Raw genomic sequence first — 21,622 nt, 5'->3', positions numbered from 1 at the left:
GGAGTCAAGGAGGCCAGGAGGTCAAGGAGCAAGGAGGCAAGAGGCGGGGACTCCATTCCTGGTGGTTATGACTCTTCTCTCCCCAAATAGGAGCTCCTCTCCTTCAGAACATAGGAGGTTCTTGGAAGGACTCTCCCTCCAAACGTGAACTTTCCTCCTTCGTCTGATCGAGGGTTAGACGAGTGTCTGACGACGAACCTCCTGCTAATGAGGGACTTTCTAGTTATAAAGTCTTGGCCTCATTACTACTTCAAGAGTTTGGAGATTCTCTTAGTCCTGCGGCTCCTCCTTCTCCTCGTTCGCTCTTTTCGAGGCTCAGCTACGACTAAAATCGTCGGCCTTTTTAAAAATGAAGCCTTGCGATATCAATGAAGAAGGCACTCCATTCTTTAGATTCTTGGATGGACAAGAAGAAGGAGTTAGGAAAGACGGTATTCTGCATGCCTCCTTCCAGATTGCACGGGAAGAGAGGTATTTGGTATGGGACTAGGAGAGACTATGGGTCTTTCTTTACCTGCCTCTGCAGATGCCAACTTTTCCAATTTAGTGGAGGCCTCTAGACGTCACTCCTTAGGATCGGTCAGAGCGACGTGGAGCACTTCAGAATTGAACCACTTTCTAAAGGGACTTTTTGTCACTTTTAGAGGTCAATTTTCGGATTGGTCACTCGGAGTTCTTGGCCAACAAATCTAAGGATCCGGAGTTTCTGAAAAACCCAGAAATTCTCCATAGCGTCCTGTCCTGCATGGACAAGGCAGTACAGGACGGGGTTCGGGTGTGAAGTGGCTTCCCTTTTTGGTGCTGGTCTCCTGAAAAAGAGATCAGTGTATGGATCCATATTATCGAAAGGGGTTTCTCTGAGCCAGAGGACTGCCTTACTGTGTTCGCCCCTCTATCAGATCAGCTGTTTCCTTCTCAGTTAGTGAAGGATATATCTCGCTCGCTAACTGAGAAGGCGACACAAGACCTACTAACGCAAACGTCCAAGAAAGGACGCCCGGCCTAGTGTCGACGGTTAAAGAAGGAATCTGTCTCCTCAGCAGCCCTTTCGTGGAGGTGCAGCGGCTCGTCCCCCTGCCAGAAAGAAGAGCTCGGAAAAGAGAGGAAGGTCTTCATTTAGGCCCTTCAAGAAATCAAAGTGACTTGTTGCCCCTCCAAGCACCAGTGGGACCAGTGGGCGCCAGACTCCTGAACTTTGCTAGGAGTATGGGCAAAAAGGGGAGCCGACCCCTTGGTCAGTGTCGGTCCTGAAGAAGGGATATGTAATCCCCTCCTCGACGACAGCCCGCCCCTAACATCTACGCCTCGGGAACTGTCAGCGAGGTACAGAGACCCGTTAATGAGAAAGACTCTCCTTCAAAATGGTGGAGCAAAAAATGTGGGAAAAAAAGAGGCCATCGGAATCATGTGCAGGATCCACACTCCCCAGGATTTTACAATCGCCTTCGTCTAGTACCAAAGGCATCGGGGGGTGGGTGGGGAGGCCAGTTCTGGACGTAAGCGCGCTCTGAATCGCTTCGTACAGACAAAAAGAAGTTTCGCATGGAAACGTCCGCCTCTGTAATGTCGGCGCTTCGTCCAGGAGATTGGATGGTCTCTGGTACCTGCAAGACGCATATTTCCACGTTTCCCCATTCACCATTGTCAAAGAAATATCTTCGCTTGTGATAGGAGACAAGATCTTTTCAGTTCAGTTCAGGGCTCTGTGCTCGGTCTGTCTACAGCCCCACAAGTATTCACCAACCTGATGGCGAATGTAGCAAGATGGCTTCACCTAGAGGGGATAAACATCTCCCTCTACTTGGACGACTGGCTTATCAGGGCCAAGTCGAAGAGTCAGTGCTTGGAGGACTTAGAAGTAACAAGGAACATGATAGATTCGCTAGGGTTGCTCGTCAACCTCGAGAAGTCACAACTGATCCCCAGCCAGAAGTTGGTCTATCTGGGGATTCAGATGGATTCTCGGGGTTTTCGGGTATATCCTTCGCGGAAAGAAGAATCGCTCGAGGTTTGTCGAGAATCTCGAGCTTCTTAGAAAGAAAGAACGCTCAGCGAGGGATTACCTGAGCCTTTTTAGGGACCCTGTCCTCATTGGAAAAGTTCTTCTCGCTAGGGAGACTTCACCTCCGCCCTCTTCAGTTTTTCCTCAAAGAGGTGTGGAGTTGGAAGACGGGTCAACTCTCGGACGTTTCCTTCCAACTTCCACAAGAAGTAAAAGATCATATGAAGTGGTGGATCCCTCAGCTTCAAAAGAACGAAGGCGTATCGCTAATGCTCTGCAGAACCCAGACCAAGTGTTGTTTACCGACGCTCGGAGTCGGGATGGGGAGCGACGCTGGGAGCAAGGGAAGTGTCAGGCACCTGGACAAAGGAACAGGATGTCCTGGCACATCAATTGCAAGGAACTTTGTGGCCATACACCTAGCCTTAAAGTTCTTCGAAGAGATAGTCAGAGACGGGGTGATACAGATAAACTCAGACAACACCACGGCTCTGGCTTACATACGCAAGCAAGGAGGCACGCACTCTTTCTCCCTCTTATCAGTTGACAAGACACCTGTTAACCTGGACGGAAGAAAGAGGCATAACTCTCTCACAAGGTTTGTTCAAGGGATCAAGAATGTGAGAGAGGACAGACTGAGCAGGAGAAACAGGTCCTTCCCACAGAATGGGACTCTTCACGAAAGAAGTGTCGTCGAAGTCTTTGGTCCCTGTGGGGGAGACCTCACATAGACCTGTTTGCGACGTTCCTCTCCAAAAGAATAGAGACCTTTTGCTCTCTAGTAGAAGATCCGAGAGCCGCCTTCGCAATAGACGCGTTTCTCATGGATTGGTCGGGTGTGGACGCTTACGCCTTTCCCCCGTTCAAATCCTGGGGGAAGTTGCTCAGGAAGTTCGTAGCTTCGAAGAGCACGAAGTTGATACTCATAACCCCATTTTGGCCAGCCCAGGAATGGTTCACGGAGGTACTGGAGTGGATAGTGGACTTCCCCAGATCGCTTCCAAACAGACACGATCTACTCAGACAACCCCACTTCGAGAGGTTTCATCACAACCTCCCAGGTTTCGCTCTGACTGCCTTTCGACTATCGAAAGACTTGTCAGAGCGAGAGGCTTTTCTCGCAAGGCTGCGGGCTCTATCGCTTAGAGCCCGCAGAGCTTCGATGAGAAGAGTATACCAGGCGAAGTGGGAAGTCTTCAGGAGGTGGTGTAAGGGGTCAGAAGCTGTCCTCCTCCAGTACCTCTATAGTGAATATTGCCGATTTCCTCCTCTTTCTGAGAGAGGAATCATACCTATCTGTCTCGACAATAAAAGGATACCGAAGCATGCTGTCTTCAGTATTCAGGAATCGAGGCCTGGACATTGCTAACGTACAAAGATCTACAGAACCTGATCTAATTAGATCTTTTGGAGACGTTCGAAAGCAGCTACTCCTAGAAAACACCTAGTTGGAATCTAGACGTGGTCCTGAAATTCCTTTCATCGGATAAATTCGAACCTTTACATCTGGCGTCCTTCCGCGACGTCACTAGGAAATGCTTGTTCCTGGTGGCTCTCGCTACAGCCAAGAGGACGAGCGAATTACACGCTCTGGATTCCACGGTGGGGTTCAAAGGAGATGCTGCCATCTGTTCTTTCCAGACAATGTTTCTGGCAAAGAACGAAAACCCATCAAAACCTTGGCCCAGAAGTTTTGAGGTAAAAGGCCTATCTAACCTGGTAGGCAGAGAGATAGAGAGATCTCTCTGTCCAGTGAGAGCTCTTAAATACTATTTAGAGAGGAAGAGACAGATGGGAGCTTGGCAACAAGGTCTTTGGTGTGCAGTGAAGAACCCCAAACGACTCATGTCCAAGAACGCCTTGGCGTTTCTTTGTGAGAAGCGTTATTACGGACGTCACAGAACTTGCTCGGAGGAATCCTTCGGTCTTCTAAAGGTCAAGACGCATGAAGTAAGAGCAGTAGCAACGTCTTTGGCGTTCCAAAAGAATATGTCTCTGAAGAATATCATTGAGACTACATATTGGAGGTGCAATTCAGTGTTTGCATCTCATTATCTGAAGGACGTGAGAGTGACCTATGAGAAGTGCTTCTCGCTAGGTCCTTTTGTATCAGCAGATACAGTACTGGGTCTTGGAGCAAAGACTGATCCTTAATTTTGTGTTTTTATGTACATAAACCCTCTTGTCAGATATGTGCTTGGTTTTCTAGTAGCAAGCTCACTACTGTCGCACGGGAGCAGAGTGTCATTGCTGGTAGGGGATCAAGGGTATGTATGACTAGTAGGGGGTGAGTACAAAATTTTTTTTTGTATATTTTGTAATGAAAGTGTAATTATGTTTCGAGTTTTTTGGTTGTTTGTGAGGAGTTCGGGGATAACTCCTGACAATCTTAGAACTAACATGGATGTTAGGATCAGGTGATCGGGATCGGTTTTGTGCTCCTTGAACAAGGTGTATTGTCATGTTAGTGGAATAGCACCCAATGACAAAGGCCTTTAGGCTCTGCCGAGTAAGTGGATAAGACCCCATTGGCAGACCCACAAGAACTCTTAGCCATAGATCATTATCTCGCTGAGGCTCTGAGGCTAAGCAGACTCCAAGGCAGTAGCCGCGAAGTCTTCAGCCTAATAAGGTAGGAACCAAGGTTTATAAAATAACCTACACACAAATATGTTGTTTACCTGTCTATTTCAGTAGTTAGCTGTCTCTTACCCACCACCAATGGGTGCTAATCAAGCTAAGTATATATCTGGCAGGGAAGTTGAATGTATAAAAAATGATATTGTCATGTTACAATAAAGTTTTATACATACTTACCTGACAGATATATACGATTAATAGCCCACCCAGCCTCCCCGCAGGAGACAGGTGAAGAGAAGAATTCTGATTAGAAAACGGGGATGGTTCCTAGTCCTGCCACCCAGGGCAGGGCGGTAGATCACTGACCTACCTGTAGCGTGTGCCGCGAAATTTGAAATTCTGTCGGAGACGACGGAGTCTATAGCTAAGTATATATCTGTCAGGTAAGTACAGGTACTATCCGACTTACAACCTACTCGACATACGACCACTCGTACTTACAACGTTACTTCAGACAGTTGACCATTGAGTTACTTGGCACAATCGACTTCTGACATGCATGCAAGAACCTAACCCCATTGTAAACTCAATGCCTGATTGTACGTAATATATACTATTACATAAATGATTAAAATGTATTAGTAGAAGTACATTATGGTAAAAAGATTGAAATAATGATTGTACATTACATTACAGTACTAAGTAGGCACTTATATAGCAAAGGTTTGATAGTATACCCTACCCAGTATGTTGGCCACTTTCTAAGGTTCGACTTACATCCATTCCGACTTACAACCAGTGGGTCGGAACCAAACTTGGTTGTAAGTAGGATAGTACCTGTATGTATAAAACTTTATTGTAAACATGACAATATCATTGTTATGATACAATAAAGTTTGTTCATACTTAACTGGCAGATATATATATATCAAGTACCCACCCACTCCCCTCAGGGGACAGTGGAAATAAAAATTATGAATAGAAAATGGGAATGGTTCCTGATACCCGCCTCCCAGCGGCGGGAATGGGTACTAACCACCTGGCCGACCACTGCGTGTGTCGGAAGTTTTTTATTCTGTCGGACTTCAGAAAATACAGCTATATATATACCTGCCAGGTAAGTATGCATAAAACTTTATTGTATCATAACAATATCATGTTTTAGTCTTAATTCACTCCAAATTGCACTTGAACTACGTTGCGGTTCCTGGTTCCTAAGCGCTCACTCCACAAACACAGTTGCGAGCAGCACACGACTACACGGTTTATGAGGTGCAAAGCTTTATACCCTTAATTGTTTACCTTACTCACTATTTAGTTCAACTTTACTTTGTTACTTCAAAATGTTTATTTTAATTTGTCTATTATTCATTTTTTGCAACCATATTAACCCCGAAAAATTACAGATATTTCTAAAGTAGATACAAGCAGACGATGGCAAAATGTCTTCATTGCCAATTTAGTGGAGCTTCACACATACGCCGATGCATTTACAAATTGTTTCCATGAATTCTAGGTGTCATAGTACTGCATTAATGAGAAAATTGCTCTGATATGTATATTTACTACAAATAGATACGCTAATTTCAGATATTTCCCCGGTATTGTGTAAGTCTTATACCCAGTTTGGGGGGGTAAACACATTCCAATTGGCAACACTGATAAACAATAGAAGAGCACAAACAACACCGTAGGTACTGTTCACAGCAAAATGGTTGATATTTGAGTCAGGAATCTAGTTACTTTTTCAACAACAAATGTGTAAAAAATTTATGCAATTCACGACCTTATACTGCTGTTTAACTATTTATTTAAATAATTATCTTGTGCATGCTTCTTCTTTTTTCTACCAAAATATTGTCAGTTTCCTTGGATCACAGAGCAGGCATCGTCATTGTTGACGATTGTTATGAAGAAAGTCTATGGGTAAAAGTGGTGTGTGGATTTAGCACATGGAATGGAAAGTATATTGACACAAGTGACTCCGCAAACATTGAGATGGTGTCAATCTAATACATTTTTGGTTTTGTAAGTAAAAATTTTGAAAGCGTCATGGAGGTATGTTTGCACTGCCATGGCTAGACATTCATTAACCTCTGTTTAATCCTAGAATATGACCTTAATTTCTAACTTTGGAGAAAATACTTACTTCGAAAGGATAGTAGAGGTCTCAAGCTGTTGCTTTCACCACGGATGACTTGTGACTGGTGCCCATCTCCGTTGTCAGGACGTGTTAAAGTACTTTTTCAGAGGGTGGATCCACACGTGGTGAAAACTGGATCAGTTAGTCCAGTCGGTTGTTTCCTCTACACAGTTTGCTGCAGGTGTGAAAAATGTACAAGGGCTTCCTGTTCCTGCAAACGGAAATGTCCTTTGCACTAGATTTTGTGACTGTAGCCTTCAAGAAGAAAGTCTTAGTGGGAACATATAATTTCCACAATTGAAGCTTTAAATTTGTGCATATCAAGTTCAAAGAAAATAGCGCACATTTTTTAGAAATCTGTAAATTGGTGTTTGCCATCCATGATGCCTGATATTTGATTACAGTGAAATTTCCATGAGATAGAGTGGGACTTTGTTTTCTAATTAAACGAAATTGCTTGAAATCTTACAGCACAAATATGAAATTTCACACAGAACACTAGGCATAGAGTGTAAACCACCATAGAAATGTGATTCGGCAAGACTGAATACCAGAACTGAGCCCTTGGAATTGGTTTATCAGATTTTTGAATGAAGAAAATGAATTTCTTGGACCCAAAAATGTATGGGTGCAGTACATCATAATATTTTTATCTTATTCTATCTTCTTTCCTATTTTAAAAACTGAGAAGACTTAATGCCTCGACTAAGAGAGAGTCGGAAGAAGAAGAAGAGAGATGACCGGTAAGGCGCCAACTGAAAAAACAACACTTTTCATACATTCAACTTACCTGTCAGATATATACATAGCTATCGACTCCGTCGTCCCCGACAGAAATTCGAATTTCGCGGCACACGCTACAGGTAGGTCAGGTGATCTACCTGCCTGCCGCTGGGTGGCAGGACTAGGAACTATTCCCGTTTTCTAATCAGATTCTCTCTGTCGCTGGGAAGGTAAACATATGTTGCTTTCCCTCCTGATTTGATTTTCGTGTTTCATCGCCATCGATCTTCTGGGCCGACTTTTACAGGGAAGTACTGGATCGGTGGTTTGGCATACGTTTTTAATAACTTTTTAATAACTTTTTAATAACTTTTAATGAATTAACTTCGAAGTTTTCGAAGAATAGAGTATGGTGTAACTACTGAAGTGTTCGGTAGACAATTACATAGTTTGCAAGAAAGGGAAATATAAATATTTATTCATTGATGAAGTGTAATAAATGTTAGAATTTGATTGAGGAAAAATAAAGGTAACTTCCATTTGAGGAAGTCAGAAAACATAGAACTAGATATGCTTTCTTTAGAAGGCTTTCAATAGCCCTCGTTCTGACAAGCAGTTAGAATATTAACAGTACTAGTAGTGTTGTTTCCTCATCACCTTCTTACTTCACAGAAAACTACAAATTCATTTGCAATTTGAAGATAAAGGAATGTAGCTTCAGATACGAGCTATTATAAGGTGGAAGAGTGATTATAGTGTTCCCCATTGCATTAGAGGGTGCGTCTGATCGGCTCTGTCTCGCTCCCAGGCCTAGACCTCTTCCAAGCTCCCTGGCCCGGAGGAGAAGGAATGTCGAAGCCGTACGGAGGTTATGGAGAACCCCCACCGTTCAGGCGTCCCCTCGGCAGGTTCTGTAGAACGTCCAGACTGCCAGGGATAGCCATTGGAAAGGCATCCTAATTCAATGTGTTCCCCTTTTTATTATCGTCTTGACGAATAAGGAGTAAAACATTTCAACGGCGTAGATTAAATGAAGATGCAAGATAATCTCGTCTGGCTATCGGAACCTCAGAAGAGACGGAGAAAGGTTGCGGTAGAGGCATTGCCCTATCCGGGTTCGTCCCCCCGCCCCGTACAGTTGGACGGGGGGGGCTCTATCCCATGGGGGTTTGAAATAGTTATTTCAATAAATTCCTCATCGGTACATGTATATGAAAATATCTATTCTGAGAAGATCGAATTAGATATTAAAGAATATTTGTGATCGAATGAATTATATGGATCGTTTAGTGATTACACACATATATACTTTTAAGCTTCTAGCTCCTTGGGCATGAAGCTCCGGTAACGAGGCTCAATGCGCCTAAAGCGTCTGAAACAAGGCGCAAAGCGTCTGAAACGAGGCGCAAAGCACCTGAAGGGCCTGAATATAGGCGCAAAGCGCCTGAAGCACGATGAACCAGGATCTTCATCGGAAATGGAAGTCCTTCTCATTCAGAAGAAAGGGAGGGCTATGTCGAAAATGGAAGTATTGTCGAATTCTAAGCAAGAACAAATGTACAAGAGATCGGAACCTTCCGCACACAAAACCTTCCGCACAAGCGGAACCTTCCAGAAGGCGGAAGATTCCAGATTCAAATAACCTTCCAGACGTTACAGAAACTTTCCAGGTCGAGGATCGCCTTTCAGATGCTCGGAACTTTCCAACAAGAAAACTTTCCAAGGGCGATACGTCTTCTAGGATCCCAGGAGTATTCTGATACACGATAATACCTCCCAGGCGCCAGGAGTATTCGGAACGCGATACTCCTGCCAAGCACCAAGGAGTATTCCGACGAGCACGATACTCCCCCTCCCAGGCGCAGGAGTATTCGGAACGTGATACTCCTACCAGGCGCAGGAGTATTCTAGGCAAGATACTCCTGCTTAGCGCCAGACACTTTCTCCTACAAGAAGAGCCTGACACCGCCGAGAGTCCTCCAGGCGAAGGGTGAAAGACATTCAAGGCTTTTCCTGATAGGGACGGGAGTTGTCGCGCAGGCGGCCGTTGCCTTGTCAGGATCGTCTTAATGCAATAAAGGCTAGAGCAAGTTCGGTTTTTTCCAGGCAGGGACTCAAGATGTAGCACAGGCTGCCGTAGCCCTTGTCAGGTTAGAGTCGGTACTGCGAATAGCCCCTTCACCTTTCGAAAGGAAGCGCTCTCCTTCGGTTGCTCAATCTTGCCCCCAAATTGAGGAATGGAAGATAGAGCAGAATTGTGAGAATTAGTTCAGTATTAGTAAGAGGATATTAAAATCATCCTCCTTCTAAAATAGATGGCAACCAACCATTTACAGAAAGAGGGGCAATCGTTTGGAAGTTGAACAAGATTCGTACGAGCTCTCATTCATTGATTAGAGGCTCTTCCAGATAAGAAAGGCGTAAAATACGGACTTATCTCCAAGATAATAAAAGCTGGAGAGATTCTCTTTCGATCCTCGGTTGTCATTTGCAATATCTTTCGACTAATACTCATTCGGGATTATTGACGAAATGAACGAAGAGAGTAAGATTTCTATTCTTTCTGCACGTCAGAAAGGAGAGTGTCGTAGAAGGCTTGCTGTATATGACTACTGAATGACAAGTCATAATACGCATACCATAGTTGCCGTTCTCGTTCGCCTACGGAATTGTCTATATCCTTAAAGGATTTTACTAGTAAAGACTTCGCTTAAAAGGTTTGTTACGACAATACCTATTCAGCCTCGGTATTTAACAAAGGTTGTTTGCCTAAATTTGCATTATTGAGAGCTTTCTTAGACTCGAGAATAATTTTATTATCCATTCATTGAAGGGAGTAACTGGCAACTCAGAATGAAGGCAGCCAGGCAGTGAACGACACGGCTGTAATTGTGAGCCAATCTAGTACCATCCGGTTCTCGGTCGTGAACGGTTGGTTACATCTTTCTCTCCTAAAGGATCGAATGCTTCACCGTATATTCCCCATACCAATCAGGGACTTAACCACGAATTGAGGGAATTTTTTAGGCAAACATGAATAACATCGTATTCGTTTTTGCTAAGGATATCTCTCTGCCTCGGCGAGGAAGAATGTAGTAGAAAATTCACCTTAAGATAACGATACGCTTTAAGCCTTATGCACACACCGTGGTTAATTACAGCGCTCCTACTATCCTTACAAGAGTTTCCTAGATGAATGCTGTTACCACAATGTGATAGGATTATAAAGAATTTTAATTCGGCAGAGCACGATTTAACATTCATTGGAAAGAGTTGTCAGACCCTGCGGAAAATATTCACAGATATCTTCGCAAGGCAGAAGATGAACGACCTTCTTATAGATTGCTTCCTTTTCCTCGAAAACAAGAGAGGTAGCAAGATACGCCATCTTTAAATTAAAGAGGGGAATAAACTTAAGTTTTTTTCCCCTAGTTGTATATATTCTTAACACATATTAAAAATAAATGGGCGTCTAAGGAAGAAGATGAATGCATCATTTTGGCAATAAAAGGTTGGATTCACAGAAGTCACGTTCTTCTTTCAGCATGTGTCGGAAGGTTTTTTCTAAGAGATTGATCGGAATCTATTATAAATATTGGACCTGAAAAACCTATTCACTCTGAGTCTGTCTGCGTGCAGACTGACCAGAAGTAAATATGAATGAGAGGATTTTTCAAGGGAAGCTTGATAATTCCTTTAAATATGTTAAAGACATAGAGTTGCTGCAGATCGTGCTAGATAGAAAGGGGAAACTGTCCTCTTCCGATACCTCTGTGAACTACATAATGATTTTCTTCCCTTTCAGAGGGAAGAATCACCTTGGTAATTTATGCTATCAATGAACACAGTGAAAAGATATATTCTGTATAGACAAAGAATATTAGAGATAGTAGAGAATTAATATCTTCGGGATCTTATACAATACCTCTATACGATAAGATTAAGAGATCTTAAACTTAGAATGGGATCCTAATTTGGGCCTCAGATTCCGTGTTCCGACAAGATGGACTGCTCCTAATCAAATGTTCTCTTGGTCCTAAACGATCAAGAGGACAAGTGAAATTTTGGGACCTTTAGAATCTGGAATCAAATTCTATGACGACTCGGCAATGGGTTCTGGCCAGCATAGTATGTTTGGCAAGAGAATAAAGCCTTTTATTCCTGGATCAACGCTTTTAGATAGAGGTTTCGTTGTCCGGGTAATGTAGTGACATCTGTCATTCTACAGAAGAAGAAAAGGTTTAAACGTTTATCTGACAGAGTTTCTTTGGAACGCTCCGAGAAGGCCCCTCAAAAACTACTTCCCAAAAGGAGTTCCAGATGAGATACATTCAAGAGCTAGAAATCACCAATTTCAGCTCAGAATCTCTTTAAAGTCCAAGCTTCCTTCCCTTCCTTCGGGCAAGGTGATAGGGCAAGCTTCTGCAACGAGAAATATCATCAACATGTAGGAGGAGAACTCGTTAGCAACGGAAGTATGCAATAATGATCCTCCTCGGAGAAGACTTGTCTCTTGGAATTTTGAGATTTCCTATTGTCTACTGGATGGAGCGGACTAAATTGTGATGAATGTGCAGGAGCAATTAGCGTCTTTGGTAGGAGTACTTTCTAAAGATCCTACTCGTAAAAAGGATGATAGACTTCTGATTAAGAGATCCAAATACCGATCTCCTGTCGGGCGCGACGAACCCTACAGGGGAGTTGTCGCACAAGCGGCCATCTCTGGGGGGCGATGCGTTAGGCAGGCGAGACGTTGGGAAAGGAAGTAACTCCTGCCAAGCGTCTGGCGCCAAAACTAGGAGCCAGGCGCCAAGTAGGCGCAAAGAGCCTGACTCTTACTCTAGATCGTTCTAGGCCAAGATCTTCATCCAAGCAACAAGAGCCAACTGGAGAAGAGAGAACTCCTGATAGGAGTATAGCGCCCGCTAAGCGCAATATACTTGCCATTCGAAAGGCCATTCCATGAGCGATACTCCTACCAAGCCACAGGAGTATTCGGAACTAGATGCGCCTTCCATAGGTCAGGAGTATTCGGGAAGAGATACTCCTGCCAGGCGCCTTGAGTACTCTGACCTCGATACTCCTCCCAGGAGCCAGGAGTATTCTAGACTTTTTACTCCTACCAGGCGCCAGGAGTATTCGAAGCGCGATGTGCCTACCAAGCGCCAGGAGTATTCTGAGCTTAATACTCCTAACAGACGTCAGGAGTATTCGGAACGCGATACTCCTGTCAAGCACCAGGAGTATTCCGATGAGCACGATACTCCTCCCAGGCGCCAGGAGTATGCGGAACGTGATACTCCTACCAGGCGCCAGGGAGGTATTCCGATCACGATGCTCCTCCTAGGAAAGCGATACTTCTGCCAGGCGCCAGGAGTATTCCGAGCACGATACTCCTCCCAGGCGCCAGGAGTATTCGGAGAGCGATACTCCTGCCAGGCGGCCAGAGTATCAGAGGACGAGAGTATTCCAGGAGTATTCCAGAGGCCGAGGAGTATTCCGATCGCGATACTCCTCCCAGGCGCCAGGAGTATTCGGAGCGCGATACTCCTGTCAGACGCCAGGAGTATTCTGAGCTTAATACTCCTAACAGGCGCCAGGAGTATTCGAAGCGCGATACTCCTGCCAGGGGCCAGGAGTATTAGAAGCGCGATACTCCTGCCAAGCGCCAGGAGTATTCGAAGCGCGATACTCCTGCCAGGCGCCAGGAGTATTCGAAGCGCGATACTCCTGCCAGGCGCCAGGAGTATGCTGAGCTTAATACTCCTAACAGGCGCCAGGAGTATTTGGAGCAAGATGCGCCTTCCAGAACGGCAGGAGTATTCGAAGAGTTTTACGACTGTCAGGCGCCAGGAGTATTCTAAACAGGATACTCCTCGCGCCAGCCAGGCGCAAGCCAGGCGTTAGGCTTCATCCAGATGAGATCCAGTTCAAAGAAAGTCCTAGTCTTCTTTGAAACAATGGTGATCTCTAAAGCACTTCATAAGTGACTTGATGATACCTTCAAACAGCTGAGAATTTAAAAAGCTCATGAAGTGCGAGCTTTTGCAAATTCTTGTTCTTTTCGTAACAATATGTCAGGAAGACATATTAGCTTTAAAACAATATAGGAGATGCAACTATGGGTTGACTACTCATTACACGAAGGACTTCAAGTTAACCTACGAGAGATTCTTCTCTCTTGGTTTATACGTATCAGCGGATACGTTGCTGGGATAAGGAGCCGGACACTGATCCTTTAATAATGAGTTGAATTTATTTTAACTCAATGATTTTTATTGGAGGTTTGAAAGGAGTTTGGGGGATAACTCTCTTTCAATTTAGCGCGAACCCTCATGTTAGGAACAGGTGATCGGGATCGGTGTTTTGCGCTCCTTAAATAAGTGCGTGTTGTCATATAAGCGGATGTGCTCCCATTGACAAACGCCAGTTAGGATTCTGTCGAGTAAGTGGAAGAGACCCCATCGACAGATCCACAAGAACTCTTGGCCACAGATCACTATCTCGCTAAGGCTCTTGAGATGAAGCAGATCCTATGCAATAGCTAGGAAGGTCCAATCCTTCGTCTAGAAAAACACAGAGGAACTAAGGTCTATAAATACCTACAACATATGTTGTTTACCTGTCTAGTCAGTAACTAGCTGTCTCTTGCCCTCCACCAAAGGGTGTCAATCAGCTAGTATATATCTGACAGGTAAGTTGAATGTATGAAAATGATATTGTTATGATACAATAAAGTTTCATACATACTTACCTGGCAGATATATACAATTAAAGACCCACCCAGCCTCCCCGCAGGAGACAGGTGGAAGAGAGAATCTGATTAGAAAACGGGAATAGTTTCCTAGTCCTGCCACCCGCGGCAGGCAGGTAGATCACCTGACCTACCTGTAGGTGGGTGCCCGCGAAATTCGAATTTCTGTCAGGGGGACGACGGAGAATCGATAGCTATGTATATATCTGCCAGGTAAGTATGTATGAAACTTTATTGTATCATAACAATATCATTTTTAAGAGACCACTAATTACTTAATTACTGTCACTGCCCTGACTATTAGGCACGCATACTTACAATACTATTCTACGTTATCCTACTAAGTCAGTAGGACTTACTGTGACTGTATAAGGCTGACAAAGGACATTATCCATATACTTACTACTAAAACTCTCATGCCAGCCTCTGCAGTCATCCTAGGTATATACAAATGTATCGTATATGTATTCTACTGTATTATGTTACCCTTAACTATAACTATTCTCTCACATTGTGTATAGTATACCACAATGTCTAGACACTGGGACCATCATTCTAGGTAAATTAGAGCATAAGTTACAGGGAAAGTCAATTTTCATCAGATGCGATTGTCCAGAAAATTTGATTCAAATGTGTAATTTTTAAACAGATATTACAAGAGAATGGCCACCTTCCCAGAAGTCTACCCAAGTTTTTTTCTTTTCTTTTCTTTTTAAAGCTAAGACCCTATATGTATTTATAAAATCTGAAGAGTAACTCTCTGCTCCTCTCATGCACACAGACCCCCTCCAGCCCCCTGACTGTAAGTGTTTATGCAGAACTTGATTTTGTCCCATTTGAGTGTGGAATCTATCAGCTACGTCAAGTCTGTGATTGACCGATGCCTGTTGTCACTTGTTACACAACTTGTTTTATCTTGTGGCAATTGGAGGGTTGGGAGTCTCTTGTTCTTGTTTGTCCATGATTTTATAGTAAAAATTCAACCTTCTGATGAGAGATATGAGGCCTTCTTGATTGCCTCCCTCTGGTAATTTGTGGTCATGACCCAGGCAAGATGCCTCTGTGCCCATTGTGAGCATTAAAATCTATCCACAAAGGAGCTGACCTTAGGCCTGAGTGTGGGACCTTTTTTATAGTACTGGCAAGCATGAGGTATTGTCTTGGAATACCCTTTCTTTCTGGGTTCATGTGGTATATCAAACAAGCTTGCAATTGCCCTGGTAAGGCTTACAGATACAATTTGGGTGAGAGGTCATCAAGTCAGGGATGTAGGACCATTCCTGTACTATTTTGAAGTAAATTTTTGTTAGGACAAGTATCCAGTGCAGGTGAATGGAAGTTTCAGAACCTTGGACATATCCTTGAGACCTGGTGACTGCTTAACACATGTAGCTACCCAAGCTCCTTTTCTACAGAATATACTGTATAATGGGAAACTTTAGGGCATAAGTCTTTAGTGAATGAAAGCGTGACTGGTTTCTTGTCCCTCCCTCTGTAGGGCAGCAGCTTGGTCAAGTATGTGCTGGATTGTTGCAGATGTAGGCATGCCTCATCATCAAGCACCTAGTCTTAGAGCTTCATCTGTAAAAATGAGACTGTTCTCTCTTTTAATGGGCAGTATAACTATAATCTGAACCCATTACCAGATTGAGCTAGCTTTTGACTTCTGTTATCCTACTTGAGGTCACGTCACACTTGGTTGTCTGAATGTTTCCTTTCATAGTGAGATCTCAGACATGTTTGTCACTTTGGCTCAGTGCCCTAGTGTTCTGCTCTGCTGCATATGATTGTGCTTGGGACCATGACTTCCCAGGTAGAGATATTCAACTTACCAATCAGTTGAGAAAGAACCTCCTAAAAAATTTATGTTCTCCATAATCCATAAAAGGTAATGGTTTTTATTCCCATGATAACAAATAACAAATTTCAGAGTACATTGTACTTTTCTTTTGGATACAAACCAGAACATTTTTATCTTAGTCTCAACTCAACCATACTGCTTAGTCTCTGATGCTGAAGGAAAAGTGTTGGGTGATGGCAGGTGAGTGGGGAAGAACGCCACCCACCTATCACAAGTTAACTATGTTGTTCCCAAGTTTATATGAACAGTGCCTGCTCTCTCTAAGGAATACTCTGCCATTAGGGTCTAGCTTGTATACTTGGAAAAAATATGGATAATAGTACATAATTTAAAAAGTGTTTTGTTCATGAAACTTACCTGTCAGATATATATATAGCTGTATTTTCTGAAGTCCGACAGAATTTAAAAAAAAACTTCCGACACACGCAGTGGTCGGCCAGGTGGTTAGTACCATTCCCCGCCGCTGGGAGGCGGGTATCAGGAACCATTCCCATTTTCTATTAATAATTTTTCTGTCGCCGGTGCTGAAAACACCTGTTTTCAGTACCTCCGTCTTAGGATTTTGGAAACTTCATTGCCGCTAAGTATCCTAATTGTCTTTTGATTCATTTACTTGGATTTGTGGCTAGGCATACGCTATCTTAAATTGATTTGAATTTGATTCATTTTTGCATAAGATATCTGAATCTAGTTAGGCTAGTTTCAGAGGGTGTTGTCTGCAAAGATAGGGTGTGGCTACCGAAAGCTTCGGTAGATCCGCACTTGGTATGCACGAGGGGTTTGGGTCTTGCTTCTTTGTTGAGATTTGCCATGTAAGGAGTGTGAGACTTTGTCTATTCCGTAAGGAAGACGTATGATTCGTATGTACGCAATTAATCAGTAAAACATGTCTAATTCCGTAAGGAAAAAGTATGATTCGTATGTAGCAATTAATCAGTAACAAAGTCAGGGTAGTGAACCTGCTAACCTTCCTGTAGACTTTATTTTGCCTAACCCTATAGTATGGCCTACGGGTTATGAATATGTCTGCGAGAGGTGATCGCTCTCCTTCATTGTTGTGAAGAGTGCTACTTCTGTTATTGTTACTCCTAACCCTGTAATGTTGCCTTCGGGCCCTAAAACAGTGTCTGTAGAGGTTATTGCCCTTTTCTCTTATACTCTTTCGTTTCGTAACTTAGAATCGAAAGTGCTTGCTTTAGAGAGCAATAGTGAAAGTGCTAAATGCAGTGACAGTGCCCTTGTGTAGTGGAGGGTGCGTCAGATCGGTCCTTATAACGCCTCTAGGTCTAGACCTCTGTCGGACTCCCAGGACCACAGGGAGAGGGCATGTCGAAAGCCGAAGGAGGGTTACGAGGAACCCCCACCGATCTGGCGTGCCTTCGGCAGTTTCTGATGAAAATCCCCAGACTGCCAAAGTTCGTGCACGTGCACGAATCCTGAAGTATTGCTTCTCGTCCTCCGAGGCGTCCTCCCCGCGCAAGGGTTGGAGCTCTCGGAAGGACTCGCGCCCTCTAAGAAGCTTTAGAGAAGAGGACGCTTCACGTCCTCTCTCTCGTCAGGAGGGAATGTCAGATCCGCCCCATAACGCCTCTAGGCCTGGACCTCTGTCGGACTCCCAGGACTAGGGAGAGGGCATGTCGAAAGCCGTAGGAGGGTTACGGGGAACCCACATCGATCTGGCGTCCCTTCGGTAGGACCTGTTGACGTTTCCCAGGCTGCGGAAGATCGTGCACGTGCACGAATCTCGAAGGACTCGTGCCCTCTAAATAGAAGCTTTATAGAACGAAGACGCTTCACGTCCCCTCACTCTCTCGTTATGTGTTTCAGTGAGAAGTAAGAAGGCGAACGTCGCCTGATCACGTGTACGTCTTTTTGGGGCAACCGAGAAATATGAAAAAGAAGGCAGTTTCTCTCGCTTGTTTTGACGCCGGTCAGGAGCGTGACGATTTTCTGCACGCTTCTTTTGACGCTCGGCTTGAACGGGACGCTCGGATGGACGCCAGGCGCGCCATTGGACGCCGAGCGTCCTCGCCAGTGGACGCCGAGCGCGAGCCAGAACGCCGAGCGTCCCTCGCAAAATGGACCGCCCGAGCCCGCGAGCCAGCACACCAGGTTTGTCTCCTGGCTGAACGTTTCTGTTGAACTCTTCAGACTTCAAGCTCTTGTTTAAGTTTTGAGCCTCAAGAATGTGAAGTAAGCAGTGCTTCGGAGGAAGCTTAAAGTGAACAGACAACTTCGTCTTCGAAACCCAGCAAGACCTCGGGTTTCGTGAATTCAAGAGGTCTCTGTCAATATTATATTGCTTTTCGCAAAGGTGGATGGAGTTAAGGAAAGCTCAAGGGAAGATCTCGTTTCTCTACCGCAGTCAAGACTTTGCGATAAGGCAGTTACGGGTTTATGTAAAGGCTCGACGTCTCGGCGACGTTCAGTAGGATTCTTGCAAAGGCATTCATCAAAAGGACGCTTTTCAGGAAAGCGCAAGACAGGACTTCCTTTGCCACCTTTGCCATACTGCCAATAAATTTTAAGCTTTAGCAGGCATTAGTTGTGATACGGGAGAGGAAGCTGGTTGGAGAGTTTCTTCCTCTTCCCAGGATAATTTTGCAAGCTTTTTAGCCCATCTGAAAGGGTTTTTCAGATGATAGATTTTGTTAGTTTCTAGTCGGGACTACGCTGCCGAATTGTTTTGAACATCGTCGTTCTACCTGCCGTAAGCCCTGTCTCTTAACAGGATTCTTGCCCCTTTCTCGTTTGAGACGGAATCGGAAAAAAATAAAATGGCCTCGACTTCTGGATTACGTTTTGTCAATTCAGTGACTTTCCCCCATTGACAATATACTATCGTTTTGTCAAGTAAGTGGGTATCCCTCATTGACAAAATATCTCTTTGTCCCGCTTAAATGGGTTAGTTCTCATTGGACAAACACATACTCTTTAACTTGATATTACGTAAGCGAATAAGCTCTTATTGACAAGATTCGGAAGAGCTCTCATTCGTCATTCGCAGACTCGTACAAGAAATAGACTTGTAGACTACGTCAATGAACGCTTATGTCCAATAACATAAGAAGCTTGAGCTGTCTGCTTCGATTCTCTAAGTTTTGTTCATGAAACTTGCCTGTCAGATATATGTAGCTGTACTTCCGAATTCAGCTAGTATATATATGTCTGCCAGGTAAGTATGAACAAACTTTATTGTGATATAATAAAATATTTTGCCTTGCGTTATTTTTCTACTGGTTGGTTCAAGTCATACACGCTTGCTGTAGTTACCTCTTCGGATGGCAACCGAGAGGTCTATTGTCCATTATTTTAAGGACATTTAATCGTTACTCCCTGCAGCCTTCCAGGAGTTTCCGATTTATCTTTTACCGTTGTATGGTAGTGTTCTGACGACACAAACGCATCTATATATTTAGCGTTTTCTGTTTCGCTTAAATATACCAGCTTGAGAGTGTCTTTTTGCTCAAAAAATAACGCACCTATTTCTTCGTAGAATAGGGTAGATGGCAACAACCCAGACATAAAGTAAGAGACGACGTTCGTAAGCTGCTGGCTGCTGCTGTGTCTGACTGTCCAAGTTCCAACCGCGCCAGTACAGATCGTGCGCTCTCATGCGCGGTAGGTTACGTCTCTCTCTCCTGCGGGATTGACTGACTAACCGTATCTCGGTGCTGGCGGTTACGTCTCTCCTGCGGGATTGACTGACTAACTGTATATCTGTCCTACAATCACGGACTTTAGCCTAAGATTGAGGGGATTTCTTACGTGAATGATTAAACGTTGCATTCGTTTTGCCTTACTATGTTCAACAGAGTTATCTCAATCCTTTCGGTGCTCGTTACCGCACGGTATAGAACTACGAGTCTACCGCAACATTGCACTTTTATATGCTCTCCCTGCTTAGGCAAAGCGCAGCCTTATAGGGAAGTAAGCATACTCGGGGAGGGAATGGGATGAGCTTGCTGGGGACCATTTCCTTCCTGAAGAAGTTGTTTCCCCGAATAGGACTGCAATTCAGACCACAGTTTTTTCCTACCGGGAAACTGAAATATTATTCTAGATCTAGGAATTATTCTGAACATCTCTCAGTCGTCATGATAGAAAGAAGGTGCCGGACATCTGGATAGTGTTTCAGATGTCCTGGATCTTAATCTGAAAGAAGTAAATGCAATTCGGTCGTCCCTCCAGTCCTCGAAACGAGTTTTTGGAAACCAGTGGTCCACTTCAACTCTGATATTCCACAGCTCTCATATCTTAAGAAGTATCTTCTCTCGGTCCCTGCTCGAGTTTAAGAGAAAGAGCCTATTATAACAACAGGCGTAGAATGTAACGATCCTCTAGAGGTTCGTTACAGGATTGCAAAAGTCCGTACGAATCGTCTCGATCGACGGCAGCAACTATTGACTTCCGAGTGGAATCTTTCTTTAGAAGTATGTTGAGAGTTGTGGAGACTTTAGGGACGCCCTTTCATTCTTCTCTTCGATATGTTGAGGACGAAGAGGCTTCTTCTTCTCTGCTCCCTTATTCTCGATCCGGGATCGGTACCATTAAACGCCATCCTATGATATTAAACGGGGATGGATGTTTAGTCTCTTTTCCCCTTTTTCAATCGCTTAGGAAATGTAATGAGGATTTATGACGTCACAGGGAGCGACAATGACGCTGATCGCCCCATGTTGGCCTTCAGGATCCTGGATTCACAGAGGCCACATCCTTCCTAGTTCACTTTCCAAGGACCATTTTCCGAGAGAGTCGGTCTACTCTAACTCGAAAGGTACCTATACCACTCCGCTCTGAGCTGACAACGTTCAGACTATCGAGATGTTGACAGGAATAAGATTACCGTCTTCCATTTCCGTCTGAAGAATGGGATAAGCTGGCAGTCACAACTATTAAAGAATACGCAAATATGTTGTTGACGGCTTTTGGGCTCAGATTTGCGTCTGTCAAACAACAAAGCCCTTCACGATCTTTGAGTTCTGTGGAATCTCGAAACTCGCTCACCATCTACTTTTTGTCTCACCTGTTTTCTCGGAGTCAGACACTCGTGCGAGATCAGGCGACATATAGTAGCCCTGAGTTTCTTGTTGACGAAGTCGGTTGCGTTTATACACCCCCGATGATCGTGTAACATGAGACCAGGTTGGACTGTCAGGCATCTTCCTTCGGGACTGAATCGCCTTTTTGCTCCTTGCTCCTTTCTCCTGGCACCAGAAGCTCGAGTCAGGAGTTGATTCGCTGACGACGTTGGGTTGCGTGATACACCCCCCCCCAAGGTTTGCTTAGATTGAATCGCCCAGGCAGTCCAGACACTCATCCTTCAGCGAAGAATAGTGCCTTATGGTCTTCAGGGTACATGCCTTGCTGTCCTTGATTCGTCTGACTGGTCAACTGGTCGGTCACCTGACTTTAGTACAGACGGACTGACTGTGCATGTCCAGATCGAAGCTTTCAATATGGAACTTAGACGTAGTCTGAAGTTCTTGATGTCAAAGCATTCGAACCTCTCCTACCTGTTAACTTCTTGCATGTGATCAGGAAGGCCTTCTTCTAACC

At 44.3% G+C, this 21,622-nt stretch overlaps 2 protein-coding genes across 2 annotated transcripts in view; both read left to right on the top strand.

Moving 5' to 3' along the window:
• LOC135205570 (uncharacterized) overlaps window positions 1-6,595 on the top strand; it is a 40,172-nt gene extending 33,577 nt beyond the window's left edge. Inside the window, exon 9 of the mRNA XM_064236334.1 lies at window positions 6,447-6,595. Coding sequence (XP_064092404.1) covers window positions 6,447-6,595 — 149 coding nt within the window. The remainder of the gene's footprint in view (window positions 1-6,446) is intronic.
• LOC135205693 (protein sel-1 homolog 1-like) overlaps window positions 1-21,622 on the top strand; it is a 337,811-nt gene that overhangs the window by 287,270 nt on the left and 28,919 nt on the right. The gene's annotated exons all lie outside the window — the stretch shown is intronic.

Source organism: Macrobrachium nipponense, chromosome 24 (assembly GCF_015104395.2).
Source record: "Macrobrachium nipponense isolate FS-2020 chromosome 24, ASM1510439v2, whole genome shotgun sequence".
In the NCBI taxonomy this organism is placed as follows: domain Eukaryota; kingdom Metazoa; phylum Arthropoda; class Malacostraca; order Decapoda; family Palaemonidae; genus Macrobrachium; species Macrobrachium nipponense.
This window is presented reverse-complemented; position numbering and strand designations above follow the sequence as displayed.